Source organism: Macrobrachium rosenbergii, chromosome 23 (genome assembly GCF_040412425.1).
Source record: "Macrobrachium rosenbergii isolate ZJJX-2024 chromosome 23, ASM4041242v1, whole genome shotgun sequence".
NCBI lineage: Eukaryota > Metazoa > Arthropoda > Malacostraca > Decapoda > Palaemonidae > Macrobrachium > Macrobrachium rosenbergii.
In genome coordinates, this window is record NC_089763.1 from 20,666,539 (window position 1) to 20,689,946 (window position 23,408).

Genomic DNA, 23,408 nt, shown 5'->3' on the forward strand with positions numbered 1-23,408 from the left:
TTAAGCAGCATTTTCATTTTCCTCACCTCCCACAGGGCCATGGATCTAACATTAGCATTACCTTCATATAGTTTGTGAAATGAAAACCTTATATGAGGTCAAGAAAATTTCAAAACGACAGTTTAAAGGCTACATATAAACACACGTTTTCAACCTACCTAAACCATCTGAGCTTTTTCCTCAAGTGGAATGAAATGTCTGGAATTCAAGTGCAATGCACAAATAGGCTAATGTTAATGAATGCCTATAATGAAACATCAAGAAAAATGCTGCAACCTCTTGGATGATAAATGAAGTGCACAAAGCCTGTGATACTCTGTGCACCAGAAACATGATATTTTAATGATAAAATAAAGTTTGTTCTTACTTACCTGGCAGATATATATATAGCTGTATTCTCTGTTAATCCAAGCAAATTTCAAAACTTGACACACGCAGTGGAGATCAGGTTAGTTAGTACCCATTCCACCGCTGGGAAAGTGTAATCAAACCATTCCCATTTTCTATTCAGATTTTTCTAGTGCCACTGTCTCCTGAGGAAGTGGGCGGGCACTATGAATATATATATCTGCCAAGTATGAACAAACTTTGTTTTATCATTAAAAATATCATTTTGTTCATTGAAACTTACCTGTCAGATATATATAGCTGAATACCATTGGAGGTGGGTACAGACAGAATAGGATTTGGAAAAAACACTACAAGTGGGTGAAGATGATTTTGGTTCCTTACACTGTGGCATAGCTGACCGTGATTACTGTCACCCAAGTCCTTCTGCTTAACTAGAGTCTCCAGCAAAGGTGTGACCTGTATGGCTGGTGAGTTCTAGATGATCTGTCAACGGGGGCGTGACCACAGTGTGACAAGACCATATTGACCATACAATGAGGGCCTTGACAAAACCAACCACCTGACCAAGCCTAACTAAGTTAGGATAAGCATAATAAAAGCTAACGAGTGGAAGTCCCTTACAGGCGATCGACCCAACAACCATAAAAAACACTATCCAACCATTTTTCTATAGGATAGGATGAGTGTCATCCCCTGCCCCCAGGAAAGTATCTGCGGAAAGCGTATGGTCTCGCGAGAAGCAGTTCTCATATGTCGTCTTCACATCTCAGGTAGTGTGGCCCACACAAGTACTCCGCCAAAATGTGGCACCCAGAATGTTGCTGGTAGTGACATTTTTTCTGAAAAGCCACTGAAGTACAACCGCCCTCACCTCGTGAGCATTGACTTTCAAGTTTCAAATCAGAGTCTTGACAGGATGAATGAGCTATTTAATCGTATCTCTCAGAAAAGCCAGAGCATTCTTTGACATAGGTAAGTCCGGTCTCTTTACGGAACACCATAAACTATCTGAGGACCTCGACTTTCCCTTACGTCTTGTCTAGAGTAGACTTTGAGAGCCCTAACAGGGCAAAGGACTCTCTCTGGCTCTTGAATAAGGATTTCAGCCATACCCAGATTTGAAACTCTTGGGCCAAGGGTTAGGCGGGCTTTTCATTTTTAAGCTAAAAGGAAAGGGCAGAACAAGCAGCGTTATGCCCTTTAAAGCCTATATGCCTACTAAAGGCTTGCAGTTCACCTAACCCTCTTTGCCGTTGCTAGAGCGGTTAGAAAAATAATCTTCTAGTGTGTTCCTCAATGACGCAGAGCAGAGGCTCAAACGAACTGGACATGAGAGCAGCACAACATCAAATTCAAGAAGGAGTCCTTAGCCGAGGCACCTTCGAGGTTCAAGATCTGAAGAGATCGTGAAGGTCTCTGTTGTTAGACAGATCAAGTCTCTATGCCTAAAAACAGATGATAGCATGCTTCTATGCCCCTTTATAGTCGAGACTGCAAGTTTCACATCACTCCTCAGAAATAAGAGAGGAAGTCTGCTATCTGGCTCACAGGGTCGTGGTGGAGAAATGCCCTTCTTTCTACCATCTCACTAAAATGATCCACTTCGATTGGTACGAATTGCTGGAAAAGTCTTCTCGCCCCACAGCAATAGCTTTACACTGGTCTAGAAAAACCTCTCGCTCTACCAGCCCGCAGCTTCTCGATAGTCTGAATGCAGTCAGACACAGAGCGGGGAGGTTTTGTGGTACCTCTCGAAGTGGGGTTGTCTGAGTAGATGGACTCTCGCGGGCAGAGATCTCGGAAAGTCTACTAGGAAGGGACATGACCTCTGCAACCATTCCTCGAAGGCCAAAATGGGGCGATCAACGTCATCTCGTCCCTTCGACGCCAAACTTTTCTGATGACTTCTCGATGATTTTGTACGGAGAGGAAAAGCATACGTCCATCCCCGGCCAATCCCAAGAAGAGCGTCCACTGAGAGGCTCTGGGTCGAGAACAGGGCAGTAAAGAAAGTCTCTTCGTCTTGGAGTTGCGAAAGATCTACCAAGGCGTCCCCGGCTTCACAGTCCTTGACACACCTCTTGGTGGGGATCCATTCGGTCAGGGCAGTTGCCGCTGCCGACTTAGAAGATCCGCAGCCAGCGGACGTTCTCGCCTGCAACAAACCTCGTGAGGATCGTAATATTTCGGGCCTGTGCCCACAGAAGAATGTCGCTGCTAAGCGAACAGGGACCGAGAGTGAGTTCCCCGTTTCTTGAGGTATGAAGGGCAGTGGTGTTGTCCGAGTTGATCTGGACAACTCGGTTGAACTCAGCTCTCGAAGAAAGAAGGGCCAGACTGAATCCCCAATTCTTTGGGTTTATGTGCCAGGACACCTGTTCCCTCTCCAGGTGCCCAGACCTTCCCCCCCAGTATTTGCTCCCCACCCGAAGAAATGGAGCGCGTCGGAGAAAACAACACTGGGTCGGGTTCTGAAGTTGAAGAAGAAAGGCCTTCTGCCAACCGAAGGATCGAGGCCACCACCAGGTGATTCTTTACCTTTGGCGAGATACTCAGAGAAGCTTCCAGATTCTCCTTGTCGTGCCAGTTCTCTGCAAGGGAAGGGTGGAAGGCGGTCTGAGGGTGCAGTCTCCCCAGGGAAACAAACTGCTCCAGTGATGAAATGGTCCCAGCAGACTCATCATTCCCTCACGAGCATGTTTCTTTCCTCAGAAGGCTGAAACTTTTCTAAACACTGAAGTTGTCTTTCTTGAGACGGAAATGCTCAGCCACTGAATCCATCTGAATCCCAAGATAAACAGATGGACTGAGTCAGGTCAGATGGGACTTTTCGAGAAATTCACCAAGTCCAGGGACTTCGTCAAAGTCAAAGTCGTGTGAAGATCCTCCAGACACCTTGTCATTGTGAGCTCGAATGAGCCAATCGTCCAAATAAAGGGAGATTCTTATTCCTCCAAAGCGGCCATCTTGCAAACATTCCTCATCAAGATCGTGAAAACCATAGGAGCTGTGCTGAGCCTGGAAGCAAAGGGCCTGAACTGGAATACCTGTCCCGCAGGACAAAATCTCAGGTATTTCCTCGATAGAGGATGTATAGGGACGTGAAATAGGCGTCCTGGAGATCGAGGAGAAACCATCCAGTCGCCTGGTCTTAGGGCTCCGGATGACCGACTGGGGCGATCTCCATTACTGAACTTTCCTTCAGAGCGAAATGGTTCAACTTGCTGACGTCCAGAACTGGTCTCCAACCCTGACTGCTTCGGAACCAGAAACAGCCTGTTGTAAAAGCCGGGATTGTAAATCCGAGACTTGCTCCACAGCTCTCTTCTCGAGCATTTGATCAGGCAGGTTGAAGAAGAATTTATTTGTTTCTCCTGATGATAGGATGGCGACAGATCTATCGGAATCGTGAGTCAATGGAGCAATATGGAGAAATGGGATCTTGTATCCCTTTTCGATGACTTGAGAGGACCAGCTGTCCGTCCTCTCTCTCTCAGGCTTTTGCAAAAGAAAGGAGCCTGGCTCCTGGGTGTCTGAAGGTTTAAGGAGTCATTTCTTGCCCCTGGTCTTAGAAGGGCTCTACCTCTTGAGGACCTCTGCCTGCCTCGAAAGGGCGATCTAGAGGAAGGTCTTCCCACGAAAGGGCTTTGAATCTTGGAAGTCTGTCAAGGGGAAGAAGTCGAAGGGGCTGCAGGACGTCTAGAAGACTGGGCCAGGAGGTCCTGAGTAGCCTTCTCTTGCAATGGAGGCCATATCCTTGACTAAGGGTTGGGAAAAAGATGGCTAGAGCCGGAGCGAACAACAATTCTGCCTTCTGAGTAGGAGGGACCGACTTCCCATTGAAGTTGCAGTAAATGGCTCTCTTCTTTAAAAGGCCGCATAGAAATGGGCAGCCAGTTCTTCGAGCCATCCCTAACCGCCTGTCCATACAGGATTAGGACACTAAACAAGTCTCCCAGGCTAATGGAGTCAGGGCTACAGCCTGCAAATCCAAGACTCCCAGGCACCAGTCAAAAAGTTAAAAACTTCTAAGGACCTGAAAAGGCCTTTCAGATGGTGATCAATCTCAGATAAAGACCAGGACACCTTGCTGCTGAAAGGAGAGACCTTCTGGGAGCGTCCACAAGGCTGGCAAAATCCCCTTGGGAAGAGGGAAGGAACTCCAACCAACCTCCTCTCCTGTCTCATGCCAAATTCCTGCTTTTCCACTCAATCTTGATGGGGTAGAGGCGAAAGAAGTCTTACTGAGCCTTCCTGGAGTCCATCCACTCTTGAACCTTGCTAAAAGGCCCTCTTCTCCATCCTCTTGAACGAGAGAGGTAGCCATCTTCACAAAACCAGAAGACTTTTGTGACTTAGACGAGGTAAGCTCTGCGAGGGGAGGGCGAGGCAGAGGTTGAAACTTGTCCCCAAACAAGTCTTTCAGCAGCCTAGTTAAGACTTGGTAGTCTGCAGAAGCTGAAGAAGAAGATGTCTGATCCTCAACTGCAGGATCCGAGCGCAAGAAAGCTCTCCTTCTTCCCACAGGAGCAACGGAAGGGGCAGGAGAAGAACCGGAAGGACGAAGTCCTTTGCAGACCAACATGCAAAGGGACTTCTTGGAAGAAGTCGAGGAGGAGTCACGAAAATCACGAGCAGAAGAATCAAAATGAGAGTCTCGACGAGCGGAGTTCCCCCTTCCTGACGAATCGGCAGCTTCTTGACGACCCGATCCGGCGAGTCCTGGTAGTGCGAGCAGCGAGGCGTCATGCCTCGCGCCAAGAAAGGCGTCGTGCCGAGCAGCAAGGCGTCTTGGACGAACTGCAAGGAGCGTCTGCTGAGCAGCCAGGGAGGCGTCGACGGCGAGCAAGGAGAGGCGTCATGTCGAGCAGCAGGGGCGTCCTGCCGAGCAGCATGAGAAGGCCACGCTCAGCAGCATGAGAAGCGTCACGCTTAGCAGCATGAAGCGTCACGCAGCGGCGCATGGAGAAGCGTCATGACGAGACAAGAGGATCGTCGTATGGCGTCAAGCCTGTAGCGTGAAGGACAGAAAGCGGGAAATTGCGATCCTGCCAAGACCAGTAAAACGCTGAGCAACAGGACTTCTAGCGGGCGAAGACATGAGTGGGCGACTATCAACGAGGAGAAGGAGAAGGGAAGGGTTTAGAACCTCTTGATCTGGCAGCCGAATCCTTCCGACGACGACACGCATGTCCAGTCCTTCTGGGCCATTAAAGAGCCAATTGCTCACTGCTGCAGAGCAGCTTACGAGTAGGAGAAGATTCTACTTCAGGAGAAGGACTGATCTATGAGAAGAAAAGAGGCGAGGGGACGCCTTCTTGCTTCTCACGAAGCAACAGCCTTCTTTCTGGAGCCGAGCGGAGCGCTCAAAAGCGTCATCGTCCGATGACGTCCTGGTCCTCTTCTGCGGTGGGATGGCGTCAAAATCCTCCGGAGAAAGAGCGAAGAGCGTCGAGAAAAGGGACGTGGCGTCCTTCTTTGGAAGCTTCTCTTCAAAGGCGCGAGAATCCGAGATTTCCATTCCCAGGCGGGGAGGAATCGGGGAAGAGAAGCAATCGCCGATTTCGTGCCCGTGCCTGATCCTTGGCAGCCTGGGAAGCGTCACAGGACATGCGAAGGACGCCAGATCGGTGGGGGTCCGTAACCCTCTGCGGCTTTACGACTTGCCCACTCCTGAGTCCTGGGAGTCCGACAGAGGTCTGGACCTAGAGGCGTTATACGGCGATCTGACGCCCCCTCCACAACACTAGGGGACGGACCTATCACTGCACTTCACAGCACTTTGAAGAGCGAGCATAATGCTTCAGGCGAATGGATGGAAGATAATACCGCCAGGGCATCACCATCCACAGACACAACCCCAGGGTTAGGGGCAACACCACAGGGTTAGGGAAGAGCTACGTCTACAGGAGGTTAACAGGTGAAAGCACACTACCCTCTGACTCCTACCACTCTGGAGGAAGACCTCCTGAGCCTATCTCGCTCTAGCTTTCTCACACATAAGAATCATAAGTCCTCCAACTAGCATCAGACAAAGATTCACACCCTTGCATCGGTCATTCAACAAACAAACATGTCCTCTACAACCCGAGCATACAGTGAGGATCTACTGAAATTTCGGTAGCCTCACCTTACAGTCTTGCACACGGCAAACCCGATAACTAGAAGAACTAGATTCAGACATCTTACTCCCAGGAAAAACAAGCCAAATCCAAAACAATCCACAATAGCGTATGCCTAGCCACAAGTCCAAGTCAAAACCAAAAAATCAAACCAATACTCAAGTGACAATCAAGTTTTATCCGAAATCCAAGGCGGAGGTACTGAAAACTAGTGTTGACAGTACCGCGACAGAGAAAATCTGAATAGAAAATGGGAATGGTTCCTGATACCACGCCTCCAGCTGCGGGGAATGGGCACTAACCACCTGATCTCCTGCGTGTCGTAAGTTTTGAAATTCTGTCGGACTAACAGAGAATACAGCCATATATCTGACAGTAAGTTTCATGAACAAAATACAAGCAGACAGACATTGTTTGAATATGAAATGAGAACTGGGCAAGAAATGACTAATAAAAAAAATGAGCAGATAAGGAAATAGCAGTATATTAGACAAATAGGAAGGTCCAAAAAATTAGGGAAAAGGGGACAGGTGGGAATTTCTGTAGAAAATGCACAAGACAGAAGACAGTAAAGAATTCATGTATAACCTTTGTAAATCTGGTCTAAGGACCCTTTTATGCATTTACAAAGCATACAAACACATTTACAAAACTTACAAACATCTGGAATTTGATATAATTTTTTCACTAAGAAACTCAATTATAAAGTGAGAGGATATTTTGTTGTTGTGAAAAGCATCTGCTATACTGATTTACGTGCTGTAGTACTCACATGTTATCAAGTGTGAACACTTTTGCCCGTTTCTTTATTGCTTCAAGGTCATGAGGTGACCAAGACTCCATGTGCCTTCGTCCGATTACCATGATGGAGCCCTTCCGGTCAGAGAGCTTCAACTTTGTGACTGCTTCTCGTAACTAAAATAAAAAAGGCAGTAGTTGCTACAATACTATAAACTTGCATGTTCTATTCAAAGCTCTTCATATTTAATGAAAATGAAAATCGACTGGATTTATTCTATAGCAATTTAGCACAGAAGAATCAGTGTTACAGAGTTTATTCCACAACATTTCAAGCAGAGAAGAAAGCAACTGTAAATCATATAAAAAATATAAAGCATATAAAAAATACTATGATAACTTACCCTCTTCATACGAGCTTTGGGAGTTTTCTTGCCAACAGAATACGCAACATTTAAGCCATCCATTACAATAGTAAACGGTCCTTCCTCTTCCACAAAGGTCTGATATCTTGACCATTCTTCTGGATCAGTGGTTTTAAAGATATCTGATCCAACTAAGACACGTGAAACAAACTCCTCCTAGAAAGAAAAATATAGAACAGCAAAATGTAAAATATATTAAAAAAAAAAATATACCATCAGGTTTACTGATAAACATACCAATGAAATCCTACTCTATTTTCCTGAAGGATGGCACCACATTGCATAGTCCCTACTGAACTGCCATAAGCCTTTTATACTATTTGCCCCTTGGTCTTTCCCAGCCCAGCTTTTCAACTTCTTTACCTTAGTCCTATTAAAACATCCAACCGTCATTTAATATCAAGACTTATCGGCCAGCCCAACAGGAGTCTACATACACGACTCAGTGGTCAGGTTCAACTTACTGTAATGTACTTAAGAATTAAAAGGACAGAAGATGATTTTTTTAATGTACAGTATTACTGTAACTGTAAATTTTAATTGAGAATTGAAGTGTTTTTGAGCACAAGAATGAAATGCTAAAAAATGTCAAAGGCCAAAAGCATACGTCAATATATTTAAGTTAGAGAAATTTCTTTATGTCTCTACAATTTTGTTTGATTTGCTAATCCTAACCAAAGTTTACTGGAGCTGTTTGGATGGCCTGGTACTGATCCCTGTAGCAGATTAAGAGGCACAGTATACTATACCCATTAATTTTATAGCCCACCTTACACCAAACGATTAATTCCTCAAACTGCAAGTCATCAAGGAACATTTTTTTTTTAACTAATTGAGGTTTGTAAATGAATTATTCTACATTTTGCTTTGAGAGAAATAGCGCCTATTTCTATTACAGAACTGTTTTTCAAGCAAAAAGTGTTCTTTACTATCATCAATGACCTACCAAAGACGACGTACTTTTGCAGGAGAAAAACTCTCTACTACCATCAATGACCTACCAAAGACGACGTACTTTTGCGGGAGAAAAACTCGCTGTATGTGTAAATTTTTTTAAAGCATTTTTTAACAATACTGTACGGAACTCTAACTTTCAAGGGCTACTACCTCCTTCATTACAAGAAATATAAATGAAGATTACTCCTGATACTGTTTGTAAAAGTTGTCCCAAGAGATTATCTCCCCTAGGCTAGGATTAAGATAACCAGGTAAATGATGCTGGTTTACCATAGAAACAGAAGACATACAAACTTCTCTAACCATGCCTGAAAGGACAGTTTTTATTAAGAAACAATCTGGACTGATCCTCTCGAACTTTAAAACTACTATGGACAATAACCTAGAGTTGGTTACATTTTCTCTAAATATCAACTTCCTTGAACTTTAGCATCAAGCTATCTTCTTAACTTTAAACTATGTTGCCTTTTAAAGCTAGCATGTAGCAGAGACCTGTGTCATAAAAATGTTTATCACATAAGTAAAAAATTAATGATGAAACTGACAAAATTTCTTTGTTTCCAGAACTTCACGTTACAGGTAGATGATGTGTGGACATAAACATAAAATGTGTTTTAACTATTAGTGTTGATTTTCATTCTCTGCATATAAGAATTTGTTCATGTACCAAACTCAAGTACCAAGATGGGACACAGAGTGAATTATCAGGATTTGGTAACCACACAACTTGTTGAGCAACCACCACTGGTCCCAAAGAGGATGTATCCAGGGACTTGTGGGTGACATCTCTATGGTAGCATGAAGTAAGGGTAAAGATAAAGATATTCTGGCAGAAACCTGCCCTGAAACACCGAAAAGTTTTTCTGAAAGGTGATAGATGGTCCCATGACCCCTAGCTTCATGTGCTTTCATGCAAGAAGGGAGGCTAGACTCCTCTGGAGAGGCATCAAAGGCCTGTTTAATAACTATACAAAGGCAGAAGGAAAGGGTGTTCCTAGACATCTTATACCTAACTGTAATAATGAGTCTCCTACACTCTGGCCTCAAGGAGTTGGTACTTTTCAGGTAAAAATGAAATTAAACTTGCAGACTGAGCACAACAGCACCTCATCCAGGTCTCCCCCAACAAAGTCTCAGAGGGAAGCAATAAATAAAACTCAAACGTCTCATCCGGAATTGATGGGTTCTAAACCTTAGCCACAGACTCTGGGACAAAAGAGAGAAAGATCCCCACCTTTCTGAGTACTGAATGAGATATAACAGGCCATGCAGTTCCCCAGCCCTCTTTGCCAAGGCTAACGCTAAGAGAAAGACAGTCTTTAGTGATGGGTCTCTGTCTGAGGTATATGATAAGAGGTTCTCAGGGAGGCCCTGTAAGGCTTTGTAACACTAATGATGCATCCTATTATGGGAGGATGAAGCTCCTTAGAGGAAAAGACTGCTCAAAGCTTCTCATAAGTCTGGATAATTCCACTGAGGTGGAGAGATTCAACCCCTCCAGTTTGAAGGCCTGAGATAAGGCTCAGCGATGTCCTTTTACTGCATGAACTGTGAGGTGTGAGTACAAAATATATGTGAGTCTACCACTATGAGAGATATGAAGCGACAACAAGGTAGCTCATGACCCCCACAGAGGAGCTGGTCATGTTCTTTCTCCATTTTTGAGAAGAACAGAACTGAAGATACAGCAAAATACAATATGCATGTAATTAAAGCACAGGGTAAAGGATAAAGTAAAAGGGAATAAAGTATCAAGCTACCCATCTAAAATTTAAAGAGCAAACATGTCAGGGATAGCAGAAGTGTCCTCTCTCAATGGCAGCTACAAAAATAATGAAGTGGTGAATGTAAGGTGAGTGGGGACTGGTCCCCTGTCTACCCCTAATCTCCTACAGTTAACTACTGTGTTCCTAAGATTCAATGGCTGTTCTTGCTTGTGCTGAAAGATACTCCATAAATGAAAGGTGTTGATAAATACATATATTATGTGATACCATTAAAAAAAAAATTTTGAATGCACCATCCTCAGTTAAGTAACTGTAACATGTCACATAGAACCTGCTTGTCACACTTTATGATTTTACTTTTCTGTAGGATAAATAAACCTTATACTAATTCTCAAGGGCACTTAAATTCCTCTTAATATAAAAAAAAAGAGGAAAAAGGCTTACCTTAAGTTTCATAAATGATTCCTCATCTATGTTAGCCAATTCAAGATGATGATCACAAGCAGGACAAATTCCACTGTAAAATAAAATATCTCATGTTTACTGAAAAACATTAACTTTTCACACATGCCTATTATTTATAAATAGCTCTTTCTGTTAAGCCAAAAAGGAGTTAAATGAGGAAAGAAAACTGCAGTCAGCTGGTAGCCTTTTATGCCTTTTGAGAGGTTGGGGGGCGGGGACAGTCTGAGTTAACTCCTCTCATTCTTTGTCTATCTAATTGATGAGAGATGACACAGAAACCAAATCTGATGAGAATGCAGCTGAAAATTGAAGAACACTTTTTACAACAACAGGGCCTGTAAACCTCTTGTTCCTGCTTCAAAGGATCCCATTACTGGAACGATTCTAATTGAGGATCCAATCCTCAGAATGACTCTTGAGCTTGAATGAAAGAGCAATTGTCATCAAGTTAATTAATGCTGTAACAATTTTGGTAAAAGGTAATGTAGCTCTGGTCACGAGCATTCTCACTGTCTGAAGTATTAAGAAGGGCAAAGAACTATTATCCAAGGAACAATCCACCACTTGGGAAAGATAATCCTCATCAATCATACATAAATAATAATGACAATTCTTGTAAATATTCTGTTGTGGGAACAACAGATGCAAGGTGTTAGCAACTAAATAGACAAACAAAGAATGAGAAAAGGTGTTTGCTCAGTCTGATGGGTTTACCAATGTCACACAGGGCTAATGACTGAGTTCTGATTTCTGTTTGTCATTCTGAAAGGGACTCAAGTGTCAAAGATGCTTTTCTGACCAAACAAATGACGTATAGCATTCTTATACAAAAGGACTGAAACTGAAAATACTATACACTAGACTGGCTACTCAACACTGCATCTAGCATAACCTGAGTGGCACTTCAAACTAAAGTTCACTGCTGATTCTTGTTGGTCAGCATGACATACGACAATTTAAAAATTCTACATTTGTTACATAACAAAAAATACTGAAAAAATGATTATTTGACAATGCACTGATAAAAATATTCTCTACTGATATATACAAGGAATAAACAGTGTTTTGTGGTTAGCCATTTTCAGTTAAAAGAAAACTAAACTATAAGAATAAGGATACTGACTGAAGTAGAGTATGTATATGCAATACATGAATTGAAGATCTCATATTAAGCATGTTTTCATAAATTCTTCACCTCGATAAGCTTCAAAACTCATAATTAAAATTAAACTATATGAAAGAAGTTTCTCTAAAAGGTTCATAAAGCTCTTGTCCACAGTTCCATATATACAAAGAAACCTTATCATGTAGCACATGTAACCATTTAAAAAACACCTGCTAAAATGATAATACAGTAAGCAAAACAAAAAAAGACATAAAACCCCATGCACACTGTTAAACACTTACTCATTGAATATTTTAACATATCTGCCGGACCATCCAACATCATCTCTGAAGAATCTCATAAGTTCCTCAGCTGCTGGAACTCTTGGAAAAATCTCAAACTGGGAAAATTTCTGAAGAAGCGTGTCTGCCATTTCTTCCTTATTTTCAGCTGACTGGCAGCATTTGATATAATCCATAACAGTTGAGCAGAACAGACCCTGTGATTAAAGTACAATATGCAACATATGCTTCATGACTACAATATCATTCCCTACCACACAGTAAAAGAAATTAACCTCTATTGCAAAACATTATACTCCCAATTATCAATATATTAAGAAAATAACACTTGAAATATGATAAGAACAAATGCTACTGTCAACACACAAAACAAATATACAGTTAATATAAAACCTCAAGTAACATAACAGTGCATTTCTGGTACATTCACTCTTTTTTTAATGATAAAGCACAGGAATAAATATAGTACAGTAACTTCTGTAACCTAATTCAGAAAATCGTCAAACTAAATATTACCATACTAACCTTCTCATCCCTACACATTTCTTCAAGTAACTTCCATCCTGTATCATAGTCACCATTTCTAAATGCGGCAGAAATAACAGCATTGTACACTTTTCCAGGCACAGAGCATAATTTTTGAAAAATTGGCATATACTTGAAGGCTTCTTTCCATTCACTGGTTTTTGATAATGCTAGGCAAGCATTTTCACTCAAGATGGCATCAAACACCTGCAGAGCAAAAAAGTTTGAAGTTTATAAGACGAAGACACTGATGACATTAACCAAATTCATCTAGATTTATAAGAGCATTTATGATTTGGGTTTGTTGAAAATAAGTAAAAGATAACAAACCACAATTACTTCTTAATAACACTAAAATTAATTACAACAATTCAACATCTATACAAGTAAATAGATCTGAAAATAAAATTACTTATACTTAAGCAAGGTTACACAAAGTTTTAGTAATACTACTATATGAACCGCACAATATTTACAGCATAATGGCAAATTGCTGCATAGCTGGTGACTACAATTCCTCTTAAATGTGATATGTAAAATATTACCTTTGCTTTCGATGTCAATTTTCTGTATGCCTCAAGGACTTTTTCTTCTCCACATTCATCAATTTTTTCGCCACATAGTTGCAAGAAGTAAGCAAGGGACATAAGATTTGGTTCCTTCTTTTGCACTTCCAAATAATCAAAGTATGAATTTGCCAGTCCCCAGTTTTTGTAACGAAGACACAGCTTCATAACTAGGCCATCAAAAGTCGTTACATTTTTAAATCGCTTATCATTCAATATGTAATCAAACACTTCACTCCACTCTTGATCAGATAAATGAGTTTTTGATTGAAATATCACAGCCAACTTGTCATCCCCTTCATTTTCAACATGATCACCTTCACTGTCTGAATCTACAGTTTCGTCTTCATGATCGGAAAGTGTTCGGTAAAACTGTTTACTGATTTGATGTATAACTGGTCTGGGTGCTGTACTCTCAAACTTACAAGTCCTTCCTACCATAAAGTTTCTCGAGATGCCCCTCGTATTTGATCCTTCATTTAGCAAAGAATGAAATGCAACATATCTCCTGGGTACAACACAGCTACAGGATGCTCTCAAATTAATAGGGACAAGAAACATTTTCCCAATAAAATGGATTTGTTTGGCCATCTGTAATAAAAATTCAGGAATTAATTAAAACATATACTGTATAAGTACAGACAATGTAGTTACAAATATAGTCATTATATAAATCTGAAATATTTCATACAATTGCCCATTTTCTTTATCATCATCCCACAGTTCAGGGTCTAAGCTACACTGTGTCCTACACTTTTGTAGTTCATGTCCTCTTTTTATGACTGATTTTATGTCTTTTTTATGAAAAACTAAGAATGTTTCTAATTAGGGGCCAGTAGGACAGTAATGTTTACTGATATATTATTGAAAAACTAAGCCAATGTTTCTAATTAGGGGCCAGCAGAGCACAAGCTGGTGTCATGTTTTACCAATTCCAACAATGAGCTTTTAAAAGATGAACCACCCTATGCTCCTTCTCACAGCCAAACCAGTTAGCAATGCAAACACAGATCCTTTGCCCCATCTCTAGGCAAAAGATTGGTTACAAATGACATTATGCCCATGTAAACCAATTCCAGCAGTTTCAGCACCCATAGAGCAGTAGGGATTTTGATTAGGCTAAATTACCAATAATAGTAGGTAAGTAAGCAAAAACTAAACTATAAAACCTACATCATAAGTATACAGTATATATATAGAGCCTAATGATCTGTAAGCATTACTTACGGTTCTTTCCAGTGTCCCTTCAGCCCCTAGCTGCAACCTCTCTCATTCATTTTACTGCACCTCCGTTCATACTCACTCTCTTTGATCTTACCTTCCACCCTCTCTAACAATTGATTCTTAGTGCAACTGCGAGGTTTCCCTCCTGTTACACCTTTTGAGCCTTTTTACTATCAATTTCCATTTCAGCACAGAATGACTTCATAGGTCCCAGAACTTGGCCTTTGGCCTAAATTCTTTATTCTAAGTTATATAGTAAGATCAACAGCCTAAATTTCCCTCAACTACAACCAAGCCTAGCCAACTGATCATTCAAGGAATGGTACAGGACAGATCCCAAGTTAGGATATCAAGCTAAGGCCTATAACAATTAGGCTAGGCTGATGCAGCATATGCTAGGCCAAATTGATAGCTCTTACGAAAATGGAGGCAAAACATCAAATTTTAATGATGCTATATTTTTTCTAGGTTTCCAAACCTAATCCTTTATTTAGAAGCATCAGTCAGCAACGGCTGGTTCAATTGCTGCAGTGGCGGAATTCAAAACCACAAAAAACAGTACACAACACTCACCCTGATCCTCGGTTGCTGGAAGATTTATAAGGCGTCCAAAGCCGCCAACACAGCACACAAAACCACATAAATAAAACAAGGAAAACATAAAAAAAAAGAAGATAGAACTATATACACAACAGGAACAGCACACTAACAAGAAAAACCAACAACTCTCAAAAAGCACACAAAACTGTCAAAGACCAAACGACTGACCGGCACTCAGCTCTGACTCAAGACTCACTCAAAACCGAAAATCCTTCACATATTCCACAGACAGACAGCGCCCGTAAACAAACTAACGACCTCATCCCTCTTCCAACAACCGAAGCACTCACTAATGACAATTGCACTCCGCTCTCTCTCTCTCTCTCTCTCTCTCTCTCTCTCTCTCTCTCTCTCTCTCTCTCTCTCTCTCTCTCTCTCTCACACACAGAACGTTGGGAAATGCTAATTAAAAACTCCCTATCCCTCTATAATTCTCCCCTTTTAGCATTTCCCAACCAACACTTTCACACTGCATTTAAATTGCCTTACGCAACACCCACGGATGCTCCACTGCAGGTCCTCTAGAACGTTTGGCAGGCAATCATTCTCTCAGACTCACTCTCTCTTCCAGCAACATTCAGATTTACATTTTCTCCTCCATTCTCTCTCAGATTCACGCTATCTTCTTCACTATTACCACTCTCAATTTCATCCACAATCTCATCTATACCCTCTAACTCGTTCCCAAATACCTCCCCCACCCTTCAACTAACCCATCCATTAAGCTCACTGACCTTTCGAACTCTTTGCAACGATTCATTCATGCTTTCAATCACTCGCATATTGGCTCGCCTCTCTTACTCTTACACTTTCGCCACCTCCAACCCGTTTACCCCTACACGTTCAGTCAACTCAGTTATATCAAACCCGCATATGCTATACCGTCCTACTCATACCATCCCATTCATCCAGATTACACGCTTTATCACTCATTTTCACTTTGGCACTCACACCCCTATCACACAACTTTCTTACGATCATTCCGTTCACTTACGTTTCTTCCCTTTCTTACGTTTCCTACCATACTCTATCAAAACCACTTGCTGATCCTCATGCAACAACCCCACGCACATGCATCACACGACCGCTTTTTGCATCCTGGAGGATCCACCCATTTGAACCCCTTCACACTCCGTTTCCGACCGCTGTCACAGTCACCCTTTCGCCTACATACGCTGATACATGCCTTCCATTCCACATTCAACACACTTTGCCTCGTTTCTGAAACACATTCTCGCATAATGCCCATTCTTACAGTTGCCACATATATATTCATTCGGTACCCCACAACCATTAGCAATATGACTCCACCTGTCCGCACCTGCAGCATTTAACCCCTATCTTCGTTTTTACACTTACAAATGTCCTGATTGCCCACACCAAACACGCTCCTAAAGCCCACCTACACTCATTCTTTGTATGTCCTTCCTTTCCACATCTAAAACACTTGCCACTTCCACTCACCTGACCTCTCCCTTTGTACACTAATATCCCTAACCCGTCCAACCCGTTGTTTCTTTGCAAACCCACCATTCATCCTCACTGGCACCTCCACATTACTTGCTCTTACACTCCTATCTATTACACTATCGGCCATTCTCATTGGGCCCCTCAACACTGCATCCCTAAAAGCTTCCAAACTCTGGCACTCTCTCATCTACCCCAGCCTCTTACACTCACACTTCTGCCTCTTTTATAACCCTGTCAAGCTCATAATCTTCTACAATTTCCAAAATTTCTCCCCTCAAGTCAACCTTTCACTCCCATCTTTTCTTTCTCCTTCCGCTGAAGTTCTGTAAATTCTCTAACTCCATCTGGCACTGTCCCTAACAACTTCCGTACTAACTCTTACATTCATCTATCCCATCATCCCCAAACTTTCCCTTGCCAGTGTCTCCAGCCTACAAGCATACAAACAAGGTTTCCCGTGCTTTCATTCTTGCCTCATCAAATTCATTTCTTCCTCTTATACTTAACACTAGCTTGCTCAACTAGTCTAGCTTTCACCTTGTCATACTCAACATCTCCACACTCATAATAACCCCATACATATCAAGCAAAAACCCAGTCAAATATTCTCCTAATTCTCATGCCCACACTCTCTAACTCTCCCCATACTATCCTGACAAAAACCTTCATACTCCCTAAAGAAATCATGCACATCCCTCCTTCCATACTCATCATACCTTTCCACCGGGCCTCCCTCACATACATAGCCTTTCTCACTTTCCTCTCCTTTCGCTACTTTCCTCTGTCCTTCATACCCTCTTCCAAATACAAAGAGTCCACTTCCGCACTGACATTCATCTTACTCATTACACTCCTTCTTCTTCCTCTTTTTATCCACTTTTATCCATTCACCTCCATCCACCTCACTGCTCACTAGTATCTTCCCTCTCCCTCTCTTTCCTTGCCTTCCACTTCCTTCCTTGCCCTTCTACTCAGTTTCCTTTCCTTTTCCCTTCTTCCCTTTTTTTCCCTGACTTATCCTTACTTTCCCCTCTGTTCCTTTCCTGCTTTTCATTCCCCTTTCCCTTACCCTGCTCCTCATTCTCTCATTTTTACTTCCTATTCCACATCACTTTTCATCACTTACGCCCATTCACTTCTTCCTCCTTTTTCTCTCTCTTGCCCTTCACGCATTCCAGAGACCTGCCTCCAACAGCCTTCTCCAAAAACACCCCTGAACATACTCTTTCACCATTTCTTCCACACTTTTCATCATTCCTCCAACTTTTATCCACCTCTCTTCCATTCTCTCTTCTGACTCTTTCATCTCCCCTTTCATTTCCTTTTCACTCCTTTTACTAATGATCCCATCTCTTCAACTGAAACCTCAATCTCTCATTCTCACTCTTAACCATGCATTCTCCTCCTCAACCTCACCAGTTCCTCTTCCCATCCTTTCTTCAGTCACAATACCAGCCACCAATCTCAACTGCAGCTGCAACACCAGCTGCCCCACGTTAGTGTGCCAAATATTATGGTGGAATTCAAAACAAAAAAACAGTACACAACACTCACCCTGATCCTCGGTTGCTGGAAGAGGAGTAAGCGTCACGGTCATAACACAGCACACAAAACCACACAAACAAAACAAGGAAACATAAAAAAAGAAGATAGAACTATATACACAAACAGGAACAGCACACCAACAAGAAAACCAACAACTCTCAAAGCACACAAAAACTGTCCAAGACCAAACGACTGACTGGGCACTAGCTCTGACTCAAGACTCATAAAAACCGAAAAATCCTTCACATATTCCACAGACAGACAGCGCCAGAACAAACTAACGACCTCATCCCTCTTTCAACAAACCAAAGCACTCCACTAACGACAATTACACTCTCTCTTTCTCTCTCACAGAACGTTGGGAAATGCTAATTAAAAAACTCACTCATCCATCTATAGCAGCTCAATAACCAAGTGGTTAACTATTGGACGAGATGTGAAGGGAAGGAGAACCACCTACTCACCTGACAGTCAACCTCACTTTCTCTTCTCCTACAGAGACAAACATGGGGTGGATAGAGGCTGTAATTATCTATTATTCTAAGGCAGGGTTGCACACATCATTCTGATATGCATAATATTACACTGCAGGGATCTAGGGGAGGGGAAAATCCCCACTGGTGAGGTTATGGTATAGTGCTTTAGGTTAAGGTTAGGTTAGGATTTACCCCTGTTGAAAGATGTTTTTGAATGGTACTGTTTTACTTTAAACCATTACTCGAGGTTGGATTTTTCATTGTGTGATCTTAAGTTTTTTAACATGTTTAGTATGAAAGTCCTAACCACATTTTTACAAATTTTATTTTACCAAAATTTTTTCCAATGGATGTTGTTAGCTACTTGTATTTTTTTTCTACACTGATTGTGTTTGTTAACACTGCCGCAGGAGTGGAGCTCCTCATCAGATTTTGTGTCCGAGTGCACTGTGGGTAAGGATTAATTATGCATCTGAAACGCCTTCTGTTGTTTTCACCCAGAACTACAGGTCCATGGGGAATTGCTGAAATGCGATTCCTTTTGTTATGTGTCACAAATTATGTGGAATTTTGGAAATCAAGCTTTGTTTGATAAAGCTGTCTTCGTTTTGCTGTCATGGCACCTTTGGTTCAGTTATGCTGTGCCTCCTCCATGGATTATTTTGGCTGCAGTGCAAAATTCCATGCTAAATTTTGTCCTTTTCACACAGATGCCTGTTTCCTGTCGGGAACACAGAGTTTTACCTAACCCTTTGAAGTGTCCCAAGTACAATTCTTCCTTAAATTACAGGGAAGAATAGTACTTCAGGCATTTTAGTGCTACAGTGAAACTTGCAAAGCTGAGAAACACAGCGCTGTAATATCTCTGTCAGTTGTTTCATAGGCACCTTCTAGGAAGTTTCTTGCCTTCCACTATGGAAGTTAATTTTGTCATGAACCACTGGTTAACCCTTCACAGTCTGACACCCAGTGGTCTATAACATCCAGGAAAGATCCTGACCTATCTGAAAAAGTCAACCCTACAGATAGTTCTGATCCAGATTAAAATAAGTTTACGGAATGCTTTCAAACTAATATCATGCACTATGGTAAGAACCTGGTGTCCTAGGCTAGGTTAAGTTAAGTGTGGTTGGTTAAGTAGCAACCATATTAATAGTCATTTGCAGTGCCATAGGTGTTGCGTCTACGGCTATTTGAGGATCCGCAGTCCTAGGTAAGGTTTGGATGTGGATGCCTAAGTTAGGTTAAGTAGGGGGTCCAGGTCTAGGTAAGGACCCAGCATCCTAGGTTGGTTAGGTTACACTATGTGGGAGGTCCAGGGGGGATGAAGACCCCCAGCTAGGTAAGGATGCAATCTGCTAGTTTAGGTTAGGTAGGGGCTATAGGTATAGGTAAAGACCCAGCATCCTAGGATGGCCTAATAGGCTTCAAACATGAGGTTACATTTCCCAACTCAAAACCTGCAATGTGGGGAAAAGAACAAGATCAAGGAGAATGAAAATGGGAGAATGCTACTGGCTCCCCCATCCCTCTTTACTGTCAATACTAGCCTCATCTGTAGGATTAGTCGAGTCCAGAATCAAAAGACTAAGTCACACTTATCAGAAGAACAAAGCTATAACAGCCTACTCCTACAACAAGATAAAAAGGAAGGCTGCAAAAGAGGGGCAACCTTATCTAAAGCAAACTCTCTCAGTCCTTTCGAAGTGACTAAGCCTCACATACAAGAAAAATAATCATATTAGTCATTAACCCTTTCGCTGCAAAGGACTGATTTCCTCAGTCATTAAAAGGTCACAATTCTCTTGGTTCTAGCACGGCAGCTCATAACAGATAATGCTTTTCCTCCATCACTGTAAGGATCTTTTATCTATATTCTGGTGACAAATGATGAAGTAGTGGACCTGACAGTAATGAGTATGGTGATGTTTATTATATCCTAGTTAGAGACACGCCTGCCTCAGATAATTTTTTTACTTAAGGTTTTATCAGATTGATCATGAATCAAAGGAAATGACTGAGGGGAAGCAGACTGGTCAAGCACCAGAGGTGGTTAGAGCAAACAAATAAATCATGCCACACTTTGTGACTGGAAGACTAGTGAAAATTCAGGTAGTAAAAATTGGTGCTCCAAAACCTTTACTGGAGATAAAAATTTACATTTTCTACAGAATGCCAAGTCTGTGTTCGACTTCTTTTTTGAAGTTTTCACAGATGAAATTTTTTACCAAGAGCAAGTGTTCAAGGATTGTAATAAAGATTTTCAAACTGAACAACGGAACTGGTGTTATTTTACTCCATGATGCTTTGAGTGGTATTACAATGTAATGGATTACTAATAAAAGCTACTTAATTCCGTATTTTAATAATTACCTACCTATCATTTACACATTTTAACACTATAATAAAGCATAACAGTACAATATAATACCCAACTAACAAAGTATAAATACGGAAGGGAGAAAATGAATCAGTTATAAATTATCATGACACTGATCATATTACTAGTGGCAATAACAGGCTCACAGAAAAAAGGTTAAATTGGGAAATGATACATCAGCCAATGAACGTCCAGAAGTTACTATGCTCCCGATAAAAACAGGGAATTAAATGTTGCAAGGAAAACTACACACATTGAAAGTGAGCATATTTGGTCATTGGGTTTGAATTATAATACAAACAAGATATTAAAAAAAAAAAAGGAGTACCCACGTTTATTGTTCAAAAAGTTTGAATGGCAAAGTCAGGCAGAGTCCATTGAGAAGTCTTTAACTTAATGGCAGCAGGAAGCAAAATGAAGCTAAATCTTATGTAAAGAAAGTAGGTTTGTTTTTGTGGTATTGTTTTACTTTAAACCATTACTGCATTTTAGACTTAAAAATATCATTTACCTATGTTCTAATGTATCTGAATGTTTCTGACATTTGTTTTGTTAGCAAATGAGGAAGTGGACCTCTCCCTAAAGCCTACATCCTACCATCAGGGGGACCACAGTGGGAAAGCAGGGTTTTTGGGTTGGGGAAACACACAGCCTAACTATAAAACACAAGTACTTTAATCCCATTGACAGCTCTCATCCAGATTAAGATAAATTCATGGAATGTTTATAAAGTAACAGACTAGGCTATCATGCACCTGGCAACCTTGGTTAGGTTAAGTGAGGCTGGTTACAACATTTGCCAATGAACTGATTGTCAAAAATGTTCCAAGCAAACATTAAAACAATATATGTTCAGGTCCAAAACATGATAATGGCTTATAGTAAAATTTATTTAAAAAGAAATGAAATACTGGTTTAAAATAAAATTTTATCCGAAACTCAATACCGGTTAATTGTAAAATTTTACCCGAAATGCAATAGCCTACTGGTTTAAAGTAGTCTTATCCGAAATGCATACTGAATAAAAGTAAAACTTTATCCGAAATTCAATATTGGTTTATTGTAAAATTTTACCCAAAATGCAACAATGGTTTAAAGTAAAATTCTACTGACGATGAAATAATGGGCTAATCCTCTGAATTACCCAATAATGGTCTAAGGTAATTTTTATGTAATTAAAGCTGCTTTCGCCTAAGATACCATTAGCCAACTTTCAATCCTTAAAGACAAGACAAAACACAAGTAAACAAACAATCAGGCACAGCAATCCCCTCTAGTATACCAGTCAGCCTTATTAAAAGAGCCTAGGCTACATGAAGGTCAGTTTAATTTTATATTTAAACCCATACCTTGATTCCGGGCGTTAATAACTGGTGTAAATCAATGGCTTCCTCCAAAAATTGTGAATTAACGTAGACTTGTCATTTCATTCCGTGGTTTGTCGCTGCTTACTGGTTCAGGTTTTGCGGCGAGTTTTCTTTCCCTTTGCAACTGCACCTCATTTTTTATTGTTATTTCCACATATGGCATTAGATGCTTCATCATCGTAATAAGTTGAACTACCGTAGGTCACTTCACTCTTTTCTATATTTCCTGCAAAATATCGTAAAAATGCATCTGATCTTCTACCACATATTCACAAAAAGTTTAGTTGACGCATCGTACATTACTATATGTCTCTTTATTATGTTCAGTGTTATGTATGATATGAAGAGTAGGAGGTCGTAAACATTAAAACTCCTCTTAGTCCCTTGCTGCTGGATTTTATTTCGGAATCGTTTACAAAAGAAGTTGTTCTGAAACGAGCTCTCACACAACTCCAATGTCCCGTCAGCCACACCCGGCTTGTTACTACCTGACCATCAACGTCAAACCCAATTAGCTGTTACTAGGTACTTATAGTAACAATTATTGCCCTATAATCACCAAAACCTGAACAATTACAGTATTTACTTAGACTACACGAACAAATTAATTCATACGGAATTTCCAAGAAAGTGAACAGTAGTCATTATCATGACATATTACTTTTTCTCTGAAAAATAATTAACACATGCAAAAGCATTCTCGTATAGTTATGCTTCTCTTGTATCTTTCCTATACAATAAATTTTATTTTAACATTCAGCCTACTATTTCCTTGATGTCACGTGTCAAGGTTTAACTATTCCATATACTTTATTGCTAGTTATAGAGCTTCTCTTCGCTTTTTGTATGCCCAAGACTATCTTTTTCTACGTCTCTTCTTTACCACGTAATACACCATTTATAGGTTGTAGCTTTTCATTTACCATCCTTATTTTAATTGGAGATCCCCCCCCCCTCTCTCTCTCTCTTATGTTTATGTAACAATAAATGTATCATTTTATCCCCATTTTCAATCTTCTGCACCTTTTTAGTTCCTAATTATCTTAGATTTATTCTTTTCATT

The 23,408-nt window shown here is 41.1% G+C and overlaps 1 protein-coding gene across 2 annotated transcripts in view; it reads right to left on the reverse strand.

The window, feature by feature from the left end:
• Positions 1–22,833, reverse strand: part of mldr (mitochondrial ribonuclease P catalytic subunit) — a 40,039-nt gene extending 17,206 nt beyond the window's left edge. Inside the window, exons 1-7 of one of the 2 annotated variants that reach the window (XM_067125410.1) lie at positions 22,328–22,833; positions 13,263–13,874; positions 12,718–12,924; positions 12,193–12,389; positions 10,765–10,837; positions 7,616–7,792; positions 7,246–7,388 (exon numbers count right to left, since the gene is read on the reverse strand). In XM_067125410.1, coding sequence (XP_066981511.1) covers positions 7,246–7,388; positions 7,616–7,792; positions 10,765–10,837; positions 12,193–12,389; positions 12,718–12,924; positions 13,263–13,874 — 1,409 coding nt within the window. In that variant the 5' untranslated portion in view covers positions 22,328–22,833. The remainder of the gene's footprint in view (positions 1–7,245; positions 7,389–7,615; positions 7,793–10,764; positions 10,838–12,192; positions 12,390–12,717; positions 12,925–13,262; positions 13,875–22,327) is intronic. The other variant, XM_067125411.1, reaches the window with a different exon arrangement.
• Between the last annotated feature and the right edge of the window lie 575 nt (positions 22,834–23,408).